The sequence below is a fragment of the Buteo buteo genome, chromosome 1 (genome assembly GCF_964188355.1).
Source record: "Buteo buteo chromosome 1, bButBut1.hap1.1, whole genome shotgun sequence".
NCBI lineage: Eukaryota > Metazoa > Chordata > Aves > Accipitriformes > Accipitridae > Buteo > Buteo buteo.
Window position 1 is genome coordinate 20,349,945 of NC_134171.1, and position 20,742 is coordinate 20,370,686.

The window sequence follows — 20,742 nt, forward strand, 5'->3', positions numbered from 1 at the left end:
TAGTATGCTAAGTGGTATGAAAACTTAAAGAAACATAGTGTGTAAGTGAACAAACAAGGGCTTTGATACACAATTTTGTTGGGTAAGGATGGTGCAGAGCCCTTCCAGGAAAACGGTCCTTTGCTGTTATCTTGACAGAGGCTCTGCGTACCAGGACTGCCCTATTTAGGATAACTGAATGCTTTAGTCTGCAGCCACCCAAAACACCAACGCGGCACTGTCTGTTCACATCCTCCTTTTTAACCGCCAGTGGATTGGCAACCTGGCAAAAGGCTGGAGCCACCAAGAGGAAATCCTTCTTGGAGGCAGTGTTAGCTCTAGCCTGAAACAGCTCCAGCTGCCTTGGTTTCAAAAGACTTGGTGATACTGAAGTCATATTTAGACCTCAGCCAGAAGGAGGATTCCCCAAATAGAGCTTGTGATGACCCAAACCTGAATTTATTGCTTGTGAACTATGCTGGGGTCAGAACACTGGAGAATAAATCATCTCATTGCACACAGATGAGCTACAGCGCGGAGTACATGAATGTAGATGTGTGGTTTAGGCTAAGCTTAAGCTGTGCCTTCTAGAATGAGATCGCAACAGATTTACTTGTTAAAACACCCCAGAATCTACTGGGATCATCAGGAAAAGTATGAATTAGGGCAAAATGGGGTGGATTTCTGGAATACCCATTAAAACAGAAAGTGGATGGAATTTGTAGTTGATTCACCCATGGCACCATGCAGACCTCTGTTATCTTCTGTCTGTGTTAACTTGTTAAGATCTCACAGTCCAGAAGTGCCATCTTCTTCTTTTCCTGGCTGCCCAATTACTGTGGGCTGGGCTACTTGTTACACCCAATTTGTTGCTGAAATAGTGAATAATGGAAGAAAAATGGCAATAGATTTTTGTTTTCCCTTTAATCTACAATGAATTAAAATGATGCCTCAGACTTACTACAAGCCACAAAGACAGATTTTTGAAGACAGACCTCAAGAAACCAAAATAAAGTGTATTCTGGAACGTTACTGTTTGCTTTTACAATTCATCAGCAACCATGAAGAACTGGCTCTAGTCTTAAAATCATTACTAACATGTTAGTTTAAGAGTCAAGATCATTTCTATGCTTTGTATGGCTTACTCTTCACTTTCTTTATGAGATCTTCAATTCAAGGTAGTTTTCTGTGTAGAATTTAGATCATTCTCTTAGATGTTAACATTAATCCTAATGCACTGCATTCTCCCCTGAATGACTGCAGATTGCAAAGTGTCTTTGAAAAAGGATAAAACGGACATGCCATGCAGTAACCAAGTAAATGCAATCCCTGATTAATATGCAAGTTTGAAAAGTTCAGAAAATGTCATGATACTCCATAGGCACAGCCTGTTTTTGGAAAGGTCTCTTTTTGTTTTGTTTGTGTATAAATGTCATTCTACATGAATTGCACTCCAGCAGCTTTTCATAAACTCAAGTCAATGACAATATGTTCAAATATTTGAGTGTTTCCTTTAAAACTAGAGGCAAAGAAAAAATCTCTTCGATCCGTTGACACAGCTGTGAAAGACCGTGGTGCTTGCACATAGATTTCTTTAAATAATCTGAAGATCTTCTTTTCACCGTCCCACTGGAAAATCTGGGAGAAGGTATAGTCACTTCCCAAGGCTAGGTAGTAATTGTTCTTGAAGGAGAAAGGCTGCAACGTCATGGCTCCTCGGGATGGAAGAGCCTGTATCTCCACAAACTGTTTGCTATTCCATTTCATAACTCTGGAGTCACCTATGAATCTCGTGAGCGTGATGTACAGGTTATCTTGCATCCTGAAACTCTTCACCGCCAAGACATCTTCCATGTTGGGGATTTCACTGTGTGGGACAAACTTCTTGGAAACTTTGTTCCACTGCAGTATAATGGGAACCTGGGAACGGCTAGAGAGGATTAAATGTGATTTCCCATCTATATCGAGAAACTCAGCATCGGTGTCCCTGAACCACTCATGAAGGGACTGGTATGAGTAAAATCCTTTGTTATTCCACTTGTACACTGTTGACAAACCTGCTTTAGAGCTATCTGCTATGACAAAAAACATTTCACTGTCTATCTCAAAAAGCTCTATATCATTTGGCTTGGAAATGCGAGATACTTCAATATCCTGGAATTTGACAAACTTTGTCCAGCTTTCATCATACTTGTAAATGTGTGAGCCACCAAACAGCTGTGCCACCACCACAAAGACTTGGTCACCAACAAGAATGGCTTTACATCCCACTATGGACTGACCTATTGCCCAAAGAAAAAAAAAGCACATATATTAGCACGGTACAAAGCATCCTTTAAACCACAGAGAGATTACCAAATCACCCCTCCCCTTTTTTAAATCTGCACCATCTCATAATTTTTTCTTTTGCTACATGCTGTCAGAGCTTCTTTTCCTGCTTTTTTCTCCCCAATAACCGGAAAGATGACTTCAAAGGTTGGAAATGTCAGAAATGTCACACCCCTCAAAGTGTGCAAGTATGATGCACCCTAAAATGGTCATTCCTTTTTATCCAGAATACTTTTTCTTTACCTGTTTGTTCAAATACATGCCCCCTAATATCCAAAACAATTATTTAAGCCAAATTTTATTATTCCCAAATAACAAGAGTTGTTATCCCATGACTCAGCAGGAATCTGAAATTCTCTTATTCTTGGAATGTTTATCTTTCCAGCTTAACTAGAAGAATGAAATATAGCCTACTTTTCTTGCTCCAAGAGGGCCAGACTCAGCTTTTTGCTACTGTAAATAGAAATATTGATGCATCTTGTGGATATATCACCTGACAGTAGGACAAAAAAGATAAATCTAATAGTCTGTTGTTCCTGTTAAGTATTCTTGAAATTATGTTAAACTAGAAATATTTAGGAATATTGCAGTTCCCAGATTAGATCAGGTGGGGTTATGGTCCATTTTGAGAATGTCAAGTCACTATACAAGAACCACATCAAAAAAGTAACAACCAGACTATTTACAAAAGGTTTTGCTGGAAGAAGAGAGGAATTTCTCTCTGAAGCACGCAGTTTAAGTAGAACTGTAAGTGCACAGATTCCCCGATGCGTGCTTGGTCACAGTCACTACAGGAGACTCGCTCTGGCATCTCTGCTGGTCCCCTACCCATAGTTGTTTCACAGCTGGCCTGGGATGGTCTTCCACCCTCTCAGTGTAGGAGGGGTGGGATTCATCTCAAGTACCATATGGTATCCGCAATGTAGACATGAATGCTCAAGCTGATCATCCAGGCTCTTTCTGGTCTAACTTAGTCAAAAAGCACTCTAGAAGAGATTTCATCTGGCCTGCAGCTGTCTCCTTTTGCAGAGGACAGCAAAGCCTATTCTCTGCATGTTAGCTCCAAAAGCAATCTTGACCACTAGCTCAGCTCCATAAGCCCGTGTTGTAAAGGGCTAAATTCGGATATCCGAATGCCAGGCATACAGTTAGTAATGAAACTCCCCATGGAGCACATAGCTGGCTTCTGAGCTCTGCAAAACACTCCTTAGGCTCCACGAGAGGCACTTTACGTGCCTGTGTCCCCTGGCAAAAGTCTCTCGCTCACTTACATTTCAGAGTCCAGAGCTGAAGCTCAGGCCTTCCAGGAACACAGGACGGTTGCTCGAGAAACAAGTCTGGGCATGTATGCTGGGTGTGGAGCTAGGACACAAGTCCCCAGCAGAAAAGTCTCCTAATCATGCCATTCCCAGGAAGGTGAGATATGTCCAGAAGACAGCTGTCTTTGGAAATGACCCAAACTCAACTTAATTTCCAGAGCTTTTCTAGAGCTCTGCTGGTACATATTTCCCCCTAATCCACCAAAACACAATGAAACCTAAAAAAGCAACATTATTCACTTCCAGAATTTCCTGATGGAGGGGTAGCATCTTGTAAACTTTCGTCAGTGACACACACAGCTGATCTGAGGAGGTAGATGCTTGCTGCCTTTGTAGACTTCAACACCAGATGAGGATGCAGCATACTCTTTGTTCCCCAAAATGCAAGGCAAAAAATAATCTATCACATGTAACAAGGAACAGGAGGGAAGGATGCTCCATGGATAAATTTAGCTCCTGATTCTTCAGAACAAGTAGCTCGAGGGAGCTGGGAAATTGAGCAGCTCTAAAAGCTCTGTCCCTGCTCTCGTGGTGTGACTGATCAGGGGCAGAATGGTTGTTAGCATCAGCCCATGGCAACCCATGGGCTTTTTGTTTGATGAGTAATCTGCCCAGGATGCTAATTCAGCATGTTTGTAAATGGAAAGTAAACATGAAAGCTTTACAGCACATCTCTTAGGTAGCAACCATGGTTTAAATATTTCTATGTTGTCCTCAGCTGTGAAACACACTTTCCTGGCCAGCCCACCCTAGAAGCATTTTTCAGACCTATTTCCTTCTACATGCAGTATCTTTGTACTCTATTTTGCAGGCACTTTGGCAAGAGCGAGGGCTCCTTCAACTTACACTTTAACTTGTAATGTGATTCAGGCAGTGAGTGCTAAGCCAGGCCATGGCATGACATTCACAGCAAGTGTTTGTGCCTTCAGAACAATTTACATGATCATACACAAAAAGCCTAGTTTGTGTGCTACAGCAAGGTTAAATGTGCATGTATTAACAAGATGCACTAATCCATGAAGTCACTCATGTCCAAACATTACACACTTTGGTCTGCCAAATTCAACAGAGAGTCGGGACAAAAACCATCAACTGGCCCCATCTACGAATGTCTTCCTTGTGAAATGCCAACAGTTCCTCAACAACTGGAATCCCGGTGTTCATATACCTGTGATATTGTCATAACTCCTGAAATTCATTTCAATGTGATCCCACTCCAGCACCATGCAGTTCTCCATGCTGGGCTGTGCAATGGCTACGAACACATCATTCTTTGAGTTGAACGTATCCACTGAAACTGACTGGTAGGGCAAAATCTGGTGAACAACAAAATCTAGAAACATACATTTACAACAGTTAGGATACATCCTTGCTGGAAACACAGAGTAAGTGGTCACCGATTATAACAATTTACACTGAAAAATGAGTGAAATACTCTGGATTTTGTATAACACTAGCATGGAAGTGTCAGTGCTCATGTTAGGCATGCAGCAAGAGGGGAAAGCATCTCCTGCTTTAGGCATCATAAACTGTCCTCTGGAAATACAGTTGCCAAGGAGATCAAATAGGTAAATAGTGGCAGAAATCAGATTTTCCAGCTAGGCTGGCTGCTATCAATGAAATCAGGATATCAAGAGAGAAGTCTCTCCCCACAGCTGGAGGTTGCTTTCCCATCAAGTGAAATGGCCTTGCTAGAATCACTTTCAAGCTGAGAGACAGCAACTTCCAGCTGAAGTCCAATAACTTCTTAAGTCATGCAAATTTAATCACTAGCAATTTGTGTTATGCTAAACCAGGCAGAAAGTGAAACGATATCGGAAGTTTGCCTGGGGATAACCCCACTTCAGCTAGACCATAGACAAAATGGTGTAATCAAGAACTCAGTTAACATAACGTTTTATGGGGCATTGTAAAGTAGTTTAGGCATAAAATACAACCAACCTGCAAATTACTATCCAGTGGAAAACTTATTTTAGACACTAAGACTGAGAAGTTGGAGTAACCTGTAAAGACTAGGAGTGTAACTCCAAAATTCAAGATTTTTTTCTCAAAATCTAAGTGCCTTTGTAGATTTAACTCTAAAATTCACCCTGGGCTAAGTCAGCAGTTAGCACAGAGCCAATCTGGGGCAAAGCGAGGAGACCTGGGTCTGAATTTGATCTTTGGCCTGACAGCTGGGCAAGGTCATTATTATCAGAAAAAGAAACCAGTATAGAAGAGCTGACAAAGAAAAGCCAGAACTTGGGTCTAGAACGCGGCAGAAGGCCTGTGCTGAAGTGATGTATGGATATAGATACATAGAAGAAGAAATGCATCTTCCACTATGACGGCATCTCTCTGCAGAGCCACGCACCGCTCTGTTTCAAGCTCCATTTGCTGCATGCCTTCACATGCACTCCTACGTTGGAAGGGCCTGAGCATCCAGGGATTTTGGTGAAATGGTAATTAAGTCCTCACTCCAGTCCCTCATTTTGGTGCATTATGAAATAATTGGTTTTGAATGAAGAACTCTCTGTCTCTGCATGCTTGAAAGCCTTGCCCTTGAGGAGTTACACTTCTGGAGAATAAAGATAGATGACTACCATTAAACAAACAGAGCAGATTCTACAGCTGCGAAAGAAATGACAGTCTCCATTCTTTGAGGGGCTATTATAAATAGAGTTTGGGCTTGATTCATAAATGCTGGTAGGAAAACAAGAAAGTTATCTTCATTCTCACTGTGAAAATAAAAGGACTGGAGAAAACTGACACCAAAGGAGGCAGAAAGTAAAAGTGAGTGATAAATCATGAAAGGTAACTAAGGATGGAACAATAGCAGATACAGTCATAGAAAATCAAAATATTTTTAAAATCTTGAGAAAAAAAAAACCCAAAAACTAATGCTGAAAAAGACATCTCTTGAAGTCTGAACAGTTGTGAAACACTTTGAGGGAATCCGTGAATTAAAACAAACCAGTCTGTGTTTAAAAACCCACTGCTCATTCAGAAATGATTCAGTGTTAACACAGCTATTTTTACTTGTACCTGTCATTGAGCTCTTTATGTCACTAGATGAGTAAAAATGGGTACCAAAATCAGTCATAATCAGTAAAAGCAATAAATGTTGTTTTTAGCACCAGCTGGAAATATCAGACTCTAATGTGGAACAGGGTTACACAGTAAAGAGATGCTGCCGCATCAAGCTTGCCAAAAATTTACGTCTTGGGGGCTCAATTTAGTTTTACAGGCAGGTCCACATGGCTTGCTCGTACAGTAAACACAGGGTTGGGGCAGGGTGTTTCCCAATGTTTTTCTCTTTTAAGCTGGATCAGCCTGCACAGGAGAGGGAAGAGGATGCAGCCCTCGCCTCCCCGCTGTGCCGCTGGCTGCCCGGGCTGCCGCTCTCTCCCTCTCTCCCCGATGCAGTTTTACTCTCCCTGTCCCCAGACAGGTGGTTTTGACACGGCTGAGGGCTGGGTTGGTCCCCCCCGTCCTCCAGCCGCCCACTCTGCCTCTGCTCCCTCTGCTGCTGAACTGGCATGAGCCATCATGGATGAGGGACCCAACGCTTGTGCTGTCGGGCTGATTTCCCTTCCGGCAGCCCCGGCTCTGGCTGATCCCAGCACACAGGAGCACCGATGCCGGCAGAGCAGAGGGGGGATACGTGTGGAACACCGGAGGACACTAAAGAGAACGGGGAGCGATGACCTGCTTGGGCAGCAGGTCCTAAACTGCATCCTGCGACTCAGTCCCCCTCTCCTCACATCCCTTCTTCCCCGCCGTGGGGAATTCTGCTCCAGGTGAGGCTACCCGGAACCCGGGGGGCTATCAGGGAGCCTTAGCCAACCCTTCCACCTGGTGGCACAGGTGATCTCCAGCATAGGAGCAAGTACGGAGCAGATTAACTCTTAATTTGCAAACTGCCTGCCTTCCAGCCAGTGGGGAAAGAGAAGACCACCTCCAGAAGCCAGTCCCAGCTACGTAAAGAAAGGGAAACCAAGCTTCTAAAGCTCGGTGAGATGATCCCAGCCTGCAGGTCTAGGCAAAGCAGGTCCCAGGCACGCACTCGGCCTGCTTCCAGTGACTGTGGGAGCGTGAGGCCCGTTTCCAGTCTCCTGAAAGTAAGTTACATGTTCCTCTGCCGTGCTTACAGCCACAGCATAGCCCCCTCACGCCCTGTTGTGGGAGAAAGACAAGAAACGCAGTGAAATGGCTTAACCTGCTTCCACAATGCAAGCCGTGACAAATTAAAAAGAGATGCTATCACTAAGAGAGTTAAAAGTGCAGACCACCAACACAGTGAATCGCTTTCTCTGTGAAGAAGCAACAGGACTGTGTGTTCTTTGGCTTTTTTTTTTTTTTAATTTGGCAGCACCTCTTCCCATCTCTCCTCCTGTTACCATTGTAGCAGTTCAGCGAATGCAATGAACTGATGGAGCCGCCGACATGCATGTTTTACCAAGCAAACTGCTTTGTTACCCCATCCTACATCCAGTCATGCTCGGCACAGAGTACCAGAGACCAGAAATGATGGAAAGTCTGATCACACCTGGCAAAGGAGGGAAATACGATAACTAAAGACTAACATGAATGAAAGAGGTTTGCAGAGCACTGCCTGTCACCGAGTGGAAAAGGAGACTACACCTACAGGGTATGTTGCTTTACTTCAGAAGCCTACTTACAAGCCTGAGCCTGTGACTAATCAATCCTCAAGGAATGAATGTGGGCATATTTACGCTCCCTTTGGGTCTGGGGGAGGCAATGGCAGAGAAGGAAAAAGCAGCTGTGGCCTGACGCCGCAGACCACCAAGGCCACCGGAGGGTTACAGCTCCAGCAAGGTAACTTCCAGTTCAGCGCAGGGGACACGATGCTGTCTCTGAGGTGACGCGTTCCTGAAGACTTGCATTTCTGCTCTACTAATCTCGGTCTTGTCCCTTGCGGGTGACTTCTGCATGCAGTCTGTCCCTCTCGGACACTTTGTAAGGATGCTAGAGCTCCACGTCTTCTGCACCCCCACCCTCCCTATGCGCTGGAGCTCTGGGAAGCCCGCTGCTGCCCACCCCCAGGCCAGAGGGGTTAGGCGCACAGCCTTCCCTGACAGCAGCCAGAGAATGACTGGGTTGAAATCGTCCTGTACTATCCAAAGAGCGCATTAATTACAGCTATACGCTGTGCTGCTGCGAGAGCACTTCTCTGGTGGCCTTTGAACAAATATTCAGCTGGGCAATCCTTGCACCACATAACGCCTTAGCTCCCCAGCAAACTCTACAGCATGTGAAATTAGATTTATGCTTGGTGTAATTTCGCTTACAGCAGACAAAGGGACTAACATGAAGGGTGAACTTTGCCCGCAGCAACTTTATAGTTAGGTTTCTAGGTACAAAGAGATGACAGAGGGCAGGCAGGTTAGTATAGGTCTGAGGACTAGGTAGGTAAGGCTTGTTCTCGCACACTGTTAGTGCTGCGCAATTGCTTAAATCGGACTGAAACGAAATAAAGCCTGCTTTTACTTTGTACTTTTGCATCTTGGTGATTCAGCAGACACAGGAACATAACTTTGGTACCGTTCTAAGCTACGTCGCTCCCCTGTTTTGACATCCTTTTATGTAGCAGGTAATCACACTTTACCTCTGCTGCTCTTCTGACGTGTTTCTGAATTCTGAGTTCATTCTCTTTTCCTTTACGTACTGCCCTTGGACTACCTTTCACACCTTGTCCTGAAACTTTATTTTACATTACTGGTAATCAACTTTTCTGTTGTCTTTTAATGATGATGGCTGCCTTGATGACAGATGAGAGCTCAAATGCCTCTGATATTACTGTATAGAAAAAAGGCAGAGTGCTGACATCATATACCTGAAAAATGCAAAACAATACTCGCAGCTGATATTCTCAGTTATATGATGTGACTACATTTAAAGATAGGTAACTGCAGCTGTTCGGTTATAAAATATAAGCATAACGACATGCAAGTTTCTATTCACTTCCTTCAGCATGCTTTACATTACCTAAAATAAAAATCAAGATCCTAAACAAGACAGTAGTCAGAATATTATTGGACATTTTTCTCCAACTAAATGGAGTTCCATGAAGAGCTGCTGGCAGTATTGCCATCACATTTGATGCTATTAAATTGTGGCCTACTGAATAAAGATAACAGATATAGCCACATTATTTGAGCTTCTTTTCATTGCTTTCTGTGAAATAGAGAGATTTTGGGAAGCTCATCTGCCATAACTATATGGCCTTATTCCAGATAATAGAAAGCATTCTGTGATGAAAATTAAGTTACAAAGTGAGTCATAATCAAGTCCTTTGGAATATGAATAGTCAGAGCTCTTCTCCCATTATCACTTAATCCAAATAAAAACTCGCTACTTACTTTGGCTTCAAAATGTAATTTTCCCATTTTATGCTTCCTCTGGTACTCGGAAGTGCTTTGTATGTAACCCTTTCCTCCCCCCCAGGTCATGCTCACAGAAGCAAAAGGGTATAGTCTAAACTTCTGATATATAACCATTTGTAGTGTGCTTAGAAATATACATTCTGAATACCTGTAGTGGTGCATTCATAATCAAAACTTGTCACATCATTTAACTTCTTATCCTGATATTCTGCTGGACCAATACACAGGACATCAGAAACAGTGGAATTTGTCATCTTTAACCACAAAAACAACCACTTGGCTTTGCAGTCACACTCAAATTTATTTCCCCTTAAATCTCTAAAAAAACACACAGAAATAAACATATTTGAAAAGGTTGATAGCAATATGAATACTGCAGAACTGTTATCACCTTGACATGCTGAATTTAAAAATATCTGAGTAGCCTTGAATGGGTTTTGAACTGAGAACAGAAAAGTTTCGTAAGTTTTATTCGGACTCTCTTAGTATGGACTCTCCTTCACTGAGTGTTGTCCTTGAAAAAAAGTTTCAATCTAGGAAATATGCCCACGTATAATCTTACTAATAGAGCACTGTGATTCACATATGAAGTCACTCATGTTTATAAGTTTTCATAGGAGCAGGACTATAACGTAATAAATCCTGACAGTGTGGTTGTCTGCTGCAAGCCTCCATCCCACCATCTACCGCTGACACAGAGAAATCCCCTCCTTCGCTAAACTACTCCAATACCGCTGGTTGACAGAGTGGCCTTGCTGGTACCATTTCTGTGTTACATTAAAATACAGATGTGAGGCTTGTATTTTTAGAGTCGCTGCTGATGTGGAGTGAATTTAACCTCCCCCTACTAACGTATGTGCAATTTCAACACTGTACCTGTTCTTCGATCCCTTGGCAATTTTTGTGGCTTACAATTATATTTTGCTATTTGGGAGAGCCAGGCCAAAAATAGGGGAAGCTGACTAGCAGCTCAGTTATACAAGAAAACACTGACAGTAAGTCAGCAATATGCTACAACTGCACAAAAACAAGAAAAAAAAAGCTTTTTTTTTTTTAATGAATGCCGTTTACTAAAATAATCTCAGGGAATACATGCAACAATAACAGGAAAAAATGCTCAGAGAAATTGTAGTTTTAAAATTCGTTGTCTCCCCTTCCCTAAAAACAATTCATATGAAACATCACGAAGAAGTACAATAATGCAAGCTATATACAGCACCACGAGAAGCAGCAGTGATTTGAGAAATAGCAGTTATTTCAGAGGAGTCTACTAAGTAAACAATTTTAAAATGAGAAAAGATAGAACAACAAAATGCACGTTTCTTGTCTGTGCAGATATCAGATACAGCACCACGCAAACCCAGAATGTAAAACTCAGAGTAACAGAGCGACAGAAGCAGGCAGTCAACAGAAAGATTCTCATTACTTACAGTTCAATTAAAGAATCTAAATCACTGAAGACATCCCTTGGCAGAGCTTTGAGATGGTTATTGGCCAAAGAACTAGAAAAGAAAGTTAGAGCTTAGTATCATTGCTGTCTCTTGTCTGGCTGACTCTTACTAAGTCTGAGCTCACTTACAGGTTGTAATTATCTGGTCCTGTCTAGCCATGGCATTGTTAATAGTTACGAGGAACAGGCACATATTAATTATTCTCATTCAAGGAAGGAGATTGCCTGAAGCTCATATAAAACTAAAATATATAAAGCTTTTTTGTTGCCCAGGTGCAAATGTAGCACACAGAGCAATCACCGAGCGCACTGAAAGGAAACAGGAACGTTAATTGTGAGTAGGGAGTGTCGCGGTGGTACCGGTGCAGCACCCACAGGTCACAGCCGCACCCCCGTACAAGCTGCGAGGGTACGCAGGCAGCCCAACATGCCGCAGTGCTGCCTGAGCAGGAATCTCTTAAAGGCCGTTTTTTAATCTGCGGAAGGCACGTTATTGACAGCGGGAGGAAGCTGACGCATGGAGGGGAAGGGAGGTTTTCTGTGTAGCGGGAAAAGCAGCGGTCCCCCAGAAGAGTTTTGTTCAAGTACAAATTACTCTACGAAGTGTTAAACAACTTACAGATGAGTCAGGTCTCGAAGGCCACGAAATGCATTTCTTGAAATGGTTTCAATTTTGTTTCCTTCAATGAATCTAGGCAAAAAAAAAAATATTTTAAAAGACTTTAATCAGCACTACAATTAGCATCACCAGTGCTTTAACCTATGTTCTCCAAATTCAGCAGGTTCCTGGGCCGCCCCTTCAGACTTAAGGCGGGGAAGTCTCAGTGGAGCCGCGCACATTCCCTGTTTCCCTTTCCTCAGGTAGACCGTGAGGAACGATGCAGGTACCGGGCAGCACGAGGGAGAGTGCGTGACACAAATATCCAGCAGAAGAGGAACAAAATGAACAAAGCAAAAAACAGTATTCCTCTGTTGGTTAATCCTCTCGAGGTGTGTTATGTGAGGCAAGAGACTTGTGTCGGAGAGGCCTCTGAGATGGACTTTAGAAGCTGAAGTCCCACCTTCCTCTCACAAATCACCTGCATTTTAAAACCACGGGGCAGCACAGCAGTGCTGGGGCTGCCCGGGCTCAGACGGACGCCGTGACGGGGAGCTCCCGTGGCTGCGCGCACAGTGCCATCTCCGCACCCAGAGCCGTGACGTGAACTGCAGCTACACACTGGTAGACACCTGAAGTCTGCATCAATGGCAAGACCGCTGCCTTGTGTTTCTTCTAGCTGCCGCAGTTCAGCTCTCTCCCGCCGGGATGCCACCTCTGCAGGGTGCCTGACTGCACACAAGTCATGGCCCCGTGTGCTGGGGAAATAATGACAGGCAGGTATCGATTCCAGGAGCACACTGCTCCTCCTGACTGCATGTCAGCATTTAAAGACAGAGCTGATATTTAAGCATCTTGACCCCCGAGCACTTGAGGATGCATCCCTGAATACGCCATCAGCCCTGCAAAGTGATTGCAGCCAGGTGGCCATCAAGATATTGCATAGTATGGCTGTACCTGGATGAAGACAACTGCATGCTGACTTTATAAAAGGTTTTATGAGATAAAAGTGTGTCCCTTCCTCCTACGCATTCTTGTTTGCCTTCCAGGGAAATAGAGGAAAAATGCTGTGGGCCAAGCTCTCTTCTCAAGAGAGACAAGATGGGGATGCAGGAGACGACAAGTGTTCTCGGTTCTGCGATTTAGGCATAGCCAAAATCCTTCATGAAGTGACCATGACCCTGACTGCAGGCAAAGGGTGCGGATGAGAAACTTGTGTCCACCTGGGGGATGTCAGAAGAGGGTCAGCCGTATTCTGTTACAAGGCTGCCTGGGGACATGAATTCAATCTGCAGAACAGAGAGCCAAACTGCCTCCTGACACCCTCACCGGCACCTGGCATCGCCGCACAGCGCCAGCTCACCGGTCCGTGCAAATAAACACAGCTTCCCTGAACACACTGCAGCAAGATGATGGACATTTGGGCTGAGACTCAGTAATGTGCCGGATTCCTGAGTCACCAAACCTGGCCTCGAAGGGATGCTACCCTGGGAACGCCACTCTGAGCACCAGCAAAGCTCCCGTCTTTATCAGACCTGTCTTATCCAGACTCTGTACATGGAGCCAGTTAGTTTCAGGGCGCATTGAATGCCACTATCAGTGCTGCAAGTGCAGCAGGATACAGCTGGAGAGAGATAGATATATATAGGTATCTGCTGTGGGTGCTCCCCAGCTGCTCTTCATCCAGAGACTTTGCTTTGTACACAGAGAAACTTGTCATTCTTGGTTGTCAGCGGGGTTTTCTTATTCTCCGTAAGGTCTGATCACTGCTTAACTGAGAGACGTGAGTAACTAAAGCTGTAACGGTGTTACCGGCTGCATGGCAAAAACAACCCCAGAGAAAGGCCACTCGCAGCCAGCCCCCAAAAGGTGGAGGTGTGATTTGCTGGGAAGAGGAAGAGCTCTGTGGACTTGGCAGGGAGGACGACCACAACCATTAACCGAGAGCACTTGTTCAGCTGCTACTAAAGGAAACTGAAACTGCAAGACTTTACCAGTCTTCACTCTGCTCCCTGCTTTGCAGCTGGCAGCCAGGGACAGAGATTTCCCCATTGACCAGCTGACGAGGGGCAGGATGTTTTTCTTTCAGACAGGGGCTCTGGCTGCAGTTACCAATGCAACCGCTACAACTGCATATGATGCTGGGACAAGCTCCATGTTAGACTCATCAGCACTTGAAAGCAAGTCATTAATGAAACAACATACAAATATTTTTCTTCCTTTTTGCAAACATTCTGCAAATTACTTTTTTTCCTGCAGACACATGGAAAAGAGAATGGTTAGACAACTCGCTATTGCTGAAAAATCCAGATGTAGCTGAATCGTGGATTTCAGCACATACCATTTACCATTATCCTCTATTTCCTGGTCTGCAAATTCCATTGTTGGCTGCTCCGCACACAGCAGACTATAGTCCTGAGTATACCCCACCTTAATACCTACTTGCCTGCAAGACTTTAGCAAGAAACAGTTTTGTGAGCATTGGTCTTCCTTCAGAAAAAGGCAGAAATGTTTTCCACATCTACCTTTCAGCATCGGAAGGTGGGTGGAAAGATGAATTTTTTTCAGATCATATTCAGAGTTTCAAACATACCAGCTCATGTCCGGTAACACAGAGAAATGGCAGTCCTTTGGAGTATGAAGTGAGGACAACCTGGTACCAGGGCTAATACTTTTTTTTAAAAGAAAAAAAAGGTGACCTAAAAAATAAAAAAAAAAAGATAGGGCAATGAAGGTAATGTAAAAATCAATAAAGAAGTGAACTAAATAAAGAAAAGGAAAGTTAAATAAATTTAAATAATAATATAGATAATTACAATAATTTATATTATATGAAATATAATTTCATATTCATATATTTGTAATTATTTATAATATAAAGATAAATGCCACAGGCATTAAATGGGATATGAGATCAAAGACGAAGTTGGAGAGGAAAGTTTAGGGGAAGAGAAGCAGTCTGGTAATCAGGGTTTGTTCTGGGCAGTAGACGGATACTCTGCACCTCCTCTTCAGGCTGCCAGCAGGCACAGAGAGCCTTCCCCACCTCTTTCCTGAGGTTCAAAACCCTTCGACAGTGATGGCACTGTTCTGGAAAGCCCGGACAAGCTCTTGCTCAGCAATGCTTTTTTGGCATACTGTAGTTGCAGAGAGCCACCTTGCATTCACGACATATTTTAAAAATCCACTGCAACCTCTGAAAAGTAGTGAGCCATTGTAAAGGACATTTGCACAGGAGTGGAACATAAATCCTTCATCTCCCCGGCTCCTGGGAATCAGAGTAAAGACTAAGACTCCACGGCAGGAGTCTTGGCAATTGATCAAAACATCTTGATTTATAAAGGACAGGGGAAGACATAAAATAAGAAACTTACAGGTATTCTAGATGGAAGAGACCAGCAAAGGCATCATCTCGTATAACAGTGAAGGAGTTGGAGTTCAGCAAGCTGAAAATGGAAAGCAGGCATTAGGAAAGCACATTAAAACTTGACACACTGGATTATGCCCGTTGTGTTTATTGCCCATGACCAAACTAATCTTACTGACTCAAGCCCATATTGCCCCACCAATGCAGCACACATAAAATACTGTGGAATGGTCTATAAAAAAAAAATCCAAGGCATAATGTGATGCTAGTTAACGTCCACTACTCCAGAGGAAAAATGTTCGCTGTGCATTCACCTTGGTTAAATGCAACCTGGTCCTTGACTCTCTGGTCCCCTGAGCAGGACAAGCCATCCTTAGAGGGTAGGTCTGCTGAGTGTGGACCCCAGTTGCACACCACGCCTCCAGCCCCACCAAAAATTTTCAGGAGACCGTCTCAGCAGCACTCCTGAGCTCCCAGAAAGGGGGGGAGCCCTTTTGTGCAAGCACGGGCTCCCATTTGTGCAGTCTCGGTGGATCAGCACTCACTCATCCTGGGCTCCCAGGAGATGCTCCAAGCTTGACCTGCAAATGGGCTACAGCCCGCAGCATCGGGAGGAGACCACGCAGTTCATGCCAGCTGGAAATGCAGACGTGCCCAAACCACCAGAGACAGAGTCCTGCTACCCTTGCAAAGCAAAACCCTGTGTCCATGGGCAGCGAGGAAGAGCGGTGGTACTGCCTACTGCAGGCACTGCCTTGCCCTCCCATGTGAACTTCAGGGACAAAATGTGTTAGAGTTGTGCTGGAGCAGTTGTCACCTGAGCCAGGACAAGGCGGTCGGGGAGAAGGATGCTTTGGAAAGGCTTTGCCAGCAAAGTTCCTTCTTTGCTGGATCAAAGCATAACGATCTCCAGTGTTGATGTTCAAAGGCACAGAGAGCGATCTTCTTTTAGGAAAATAGCAAAACTTCTAATTCGGTCAAAAAATTGAACACTACTCAAAAGAAATAATTTTGGGAAAATCTCAGAATTTTCTGCTATGAGTGAACATATCTGCACTAATCGCTTTATTAGACTAACTTTTTAATCCTCTTTGTATGGTTTTAGGCATTTTACTAAAATTAATTTAGAAAACTAATGAACATGAAATGCAAACTTTCCCTGTGATCCTCAGTTATTATGCTAATACCAGACAAGTGCTCCTTATATTATCCCAAAGAAATCTGACAAAGAAGCAGACCGCCATCAAAAATAAATCCTTGCGTTACTGCTTTACCATGCCTACTGCCACAGAAGACATAGTCCTGAGGTACCCAAGTGCTCAATGCATCTCTTTTGTCATTTAATCATTCTTTTTTTCTCATGTTTGAAGGGCAAATTCACAAATTACACTAACCAACACAATTTGTCAGGGCCCAAGCTGGTGGTGGTGGCGACAAACCCCTCTCACTCCCATTTCTGGTCTACCGCACAAACTGACATGGGCAACTCCTGACTTTCTCAGCAACTGACCTCCACCCCACCACCCCACACACCGCACCGTCTCCGCCTGGAAATCTACTGCAGCTAATGAAAAGGGATAACCTTCATCTGCGCTTCCTCCCTCTTCCCGGTACCATTATCCATTCCCATGCAGATTCCCCTCATCTCCAACTTTCTACCCACAGTTTCTCTCGGCCCACCCTTGGATTCATCCCTCTCCTTCCCAGCTGGCACAAGTTCGCTGTCTGCCCCCGTTCACAGGTGGGCAAAGTCCCCCTGCCCACTGCCCAGGGCTCTGTGCTGGCCCCCACAAAAACCTGGGTTTGGGACCAGTGCCACGCTGAAGAAGGTGAAAGCCTCCATCCCTTGCTTTGCCCGCTTCTCCCCAGCATTTTCCATGGGGTGCTGCCACCCCCCAAATAGTGAGACAGGCCTTTGAGAACGAGGTGGGGGTGCCTGAGGAGAGGACCTGGCCATCACGCTACCAGATGCCTTTAGGGACTGCCTCTAGCTATGACCGATTTTAACATCTAGCTCTGTGGCAAGCACTCAGCCTGGGGTTCTGGCATGCCTCGCGTCTTTTTGCTGAACTTTTCTTCGCAGCGTGTTTTTGCTTTGGGGGTAACCTGGTCCTTACGGGGGAGACGTGGAGGGTCCGCTTGGTATCGGGCGTTACAGGCAGGCTGCAGTGGGCTAGGCAGGGCGCAGGCAGCGGCACGGCTTCTCCGCCATCTACCTGAGAAACGAGGATGGGGGCTCCCCAGGGGAGTTGTACCGCACCCCGTATCTCTGCGCCTTCCCCGCTACTGCCTCCCAGGACGGCTAAATTAAAGCAAGTTTGGGTAAGCTAGCGCAGCTCCAGTTGCACACCTGACTGCAACACCGGCACGACCAAGCGACGTGCCCGAGGTCAGGAAGGAGGGAGGGCTGCAGAGTGCCGGGAGCCGGACCCCTGTCCCTCGGGACAGAGGGCCATCCCACCTGCAGGTCCATCAGGTTGGAAGGCACCCAAGGGGCCACCCTCCAAGTCGGACGCCGAAGCACAGAGTCATGCTGCAGACAACACCAGCACTTCACGCACAGAGCTTTTCCTCCCAGGTGCGTCCCGGCAGCCTCCGCTTGCCCCCCATCGCACCCGCAACGTCCCAAAGCCAGCGCGAGAGTCCGGGGCTCAAAGTGAGCAGGAGCGAGGGCCACCACAGGACTTTGGGGGGGGGAACTCAGCCCTAAACTTACTAAAGCTGAAATTGAAAAGAAAAAAAAAGGGAACTTAGGGCATCAGAAAGCATTTTGTCCTACTTAAGTAACTAAATGCATGTTTTATGAAGCGGTTTACGAGCGGAAAACGCATCCCTCTGTTGTGAAAGGGCAGCTACCTCAGCCGAGCTGCACGGAAGCTGGGGATTTGCCTCCCTTTTTCCCCAAGGGCCCCCCTCGCTCTATTTCGGAGGTGCGGGCCGAGCGCTAATTGGCCGCTGCCTTTCCCAGTGCCATTACTTACAGCAGCTGCAGGGAGGGCAGGTGGGAAAACATCCTGTCCTTGACTTCGGAGAAGGTCCCGTTTACCAGGCTCCTGCAAAAAAAAAAAACAAAAAAAAAACACACAACAAAAAAACCAAACAAAAAGCCCTCGCATCTCCCCGGTCGCCCCCCCCCCCCCCCCCCGCCTTTTCCCCGGTCCCCCGCACTCACAAGGAGCCCAGGCCGGCGGGCAGGCTGCGGGGAGCCCCCGCCGCCCCCACGCACAACGCCGACTCCCTCCAGCAACTGCAGGGAGGCGAACAGCGGGGGGACCTCCGCGCTAAAACGGGGAACGGCAAGAAAAACAGCGCGGTACCGCTCCAGAGAGCTAACAACCGCAGAGGACCCGCCATACCGGCGGACCTTCCCCTGACATCAGCGCGGCGCCGCCCCGTCGTTGCGCTTACGGGGACGGACCGGGGGCGGGCGTGGGAAGGGGGGGGTCCCACGGTGCGAGGGGCGGTGCGAGCCCCGGGGGCCACCGTCGCCCTCCGCCTCCCGGCGGGGCTTCGCCCCGCCGGGAGGCGGAGGGCGACGGTGGCCCCCGGTTGGAAGTGGTCCTGGATGGAAGGGAGAAGATGGATGATGCCGCCGTAGCATCGGAGTCCCTTCGCCGAAAAAAACCCGGGGTGCCCCCGATGTAGAAACGGGGCGCCTCCCGCACAGCCATAATAAAAACCCCAAAGAATTGCTCTTGGGGCTCCGCCCGAGCTTCTCGCCTCAGTGGGCGCCGGCCGGTTGGGCGGTTCTTCGTGGTGGTTTCGGCGGTTGCGCGTCGCCGTTGAGCGCGCGGCGCCAGCAACGGCCTCCCGGGAGGTAGTCGAAGGCAGCAGTAAGACCCCTTCGTGCGGAGCAGACCCTGGTCTCATCAGCTCCACCCATACGTAATCCCTCCGGCAGGCAAAAATACAGAAAGCGTGAGCGGCACCTGAGTTAGCGGATTATTTATTTCCTTTATCGTCTGATTAGGTAGAAACAAGACAGAGAAATGATTTGAGGTCAGCATCATTCCCAGTTTTCTTTGCTCGGTTTTATCTTTTCAGTGATTTTAATGATTCGAATAATACACCTCTTCAGAAGAGCTATTATGCACCACATCTGCACCTCGATTCAACAACCACAATAACCCCAGGATGTTTATTTCGTTGGCAAGCAGACAGAATTTGTTGCAAACCATGAGCCCTGTTGGATTTTCCTGTCATCCTCTTCCAGCTGGGTCATGGGTGCTCTATCCTGAGGTCACTGTAGGCCCCCCTCAATAAATACAATAACGCAACCAGAAATCAAAAGCTTTTGATACTCTCTCACATTATCCTTCCAGATGAAAGGTCCAGCACACAGCTAGACAAGTCCATAGTATGTCAGGTAAGCAATTGGCTGACAGGCCGGGCTCAAAGAGTTATAGTGGGTAACATAGCTCAAAGAGTTATAGTGGGTAACATAGCTCAAAGAGTTATATGGTAAATGGGGTTACATCAGGCTGGCGGCCTGTCACCAGTGGGGTTCGCCAGGACTGAGTTTTAGGGGCAGTGCTCTTCAATGTTTTTATAAATGATCTGGATACAGGAATTGAATGTACATTAAGCAAGTTCGCTGATGATACTGAACTAGGAGGAGCTGTGCACTCCCTTGAGGGTAGAGAAGCCTTACAAAGAGATCTGGGTAGACTAGAGAGCTGGGCAGTCACCAACCATATGAAATTTAACAAGAGCAACTGCTGGATTCTCCACCTAGGATGGGGCAATCCTGGTTATACACTCAAATTGAGAATGAGAGGCTGCAGAGCAGCCCTGTGGAAAGAGATCTGGGGGTTCGGGTGGATGGCAAGTTGAATATAAGTCAACAGTGTGCCTGGTAGCCAAAAGGGCCAACAGTGTCCTGGAGTGCATCAAGCACAGCATCGCTAGCTAGTCAAGGGAGGTGATTGTCCCACTCTACACTGCACTGGTGCAGCGCCACCTCGAGTACTGTGTGCGGTTGTGGGCACGTCAATATAAGAAGGACATCAAACTATTAGAATGTGTCCAGAGGAGAGTGACCAAGATGGTGAAAGGCCTCAAGGGCAAGACTTAAGAAGAGTGGCTACAGTCACTCGGTTTGTTCAGCTTGGAGAAGAGAAGGCTGAGGGGTGACCTCATCGTAGTCTACAGCTTCTTCAAGGGGGGCAGCAGAGGGGGAGTTGCTGATCTCTCTGTGGTGACCAGCGATAGGACATGAGGAAATGGAATGAAGCTGCATCAGGGGAAGTTCAGACTGGACAATAGGAAAACGTTCTTCACTGAGAGGGTGGTCGGTCACTGGAACAGGCTCCCCA

At 46.1% G+C, this 20,742-nt stretch overlaps 1 protein-coding gene across 1 annotated transcript; it reads right to left on the bottom strand.

Moving 5' to 3' along the window:
- Nucleotides 1-450: 450 nt before the first annotated feature.
- LGI2 (leucine rich repeat LGI family member 2) lies at nucleotides 451-18,781 on the bottom strand. Its single transcript, XM_075041065.1, has 8 exons — nucleotides 18,600-18,781; nucleotides 18,409-18,480; nucleotides 15,435-15,506; nucleotides 12,082-12,153; nucleotides 11,443-11,514; nucleotides 10,161-10,330; nucleotides 4,795-4,959; nucleotides 451-2,261 (listed from the first exon to the last, which is right to left on the bottom strand). Exons 1-8 carry the CDS (start codon nucleotides 18,779-18,781, stop codon nucleotides 1,444-1,446), a joined length of 1,623 nt encoding a protein of 540 aa, XP_074897166.1. The 3' UTR covers nucleotides 451-1,443.
- Between the last annotated feature and the right edge of the window lie 1,961 nt (nucleotides 18,782-20,742).

Excerpts from the sequence above, each read along its gene's own strand:
- LGI2 (XM_075041065.1), bottom strand. The coding sequence starts at position 18,781 with ATGGCGGGTCCTCTGCGGTTGTTAGCTCTCTGGAGCGGTACCGCGCTG. Across the intron at positions 12,154-15,434 it reads CTCTTCCATCTAGAATACCT|ATTCATTGAAGGAAACAAAA; the intron begins GTAAGTTTCTTA and ends TTTTTTGCCTAG. Across the intron at positions 10,331-11,442 it reads TTAGATTCTTTAATTGAACT|AGATTTAAGGGGAAATAAAT; the intron begins GTAAGTAATGAG and ends GTGTTTTTTTAG.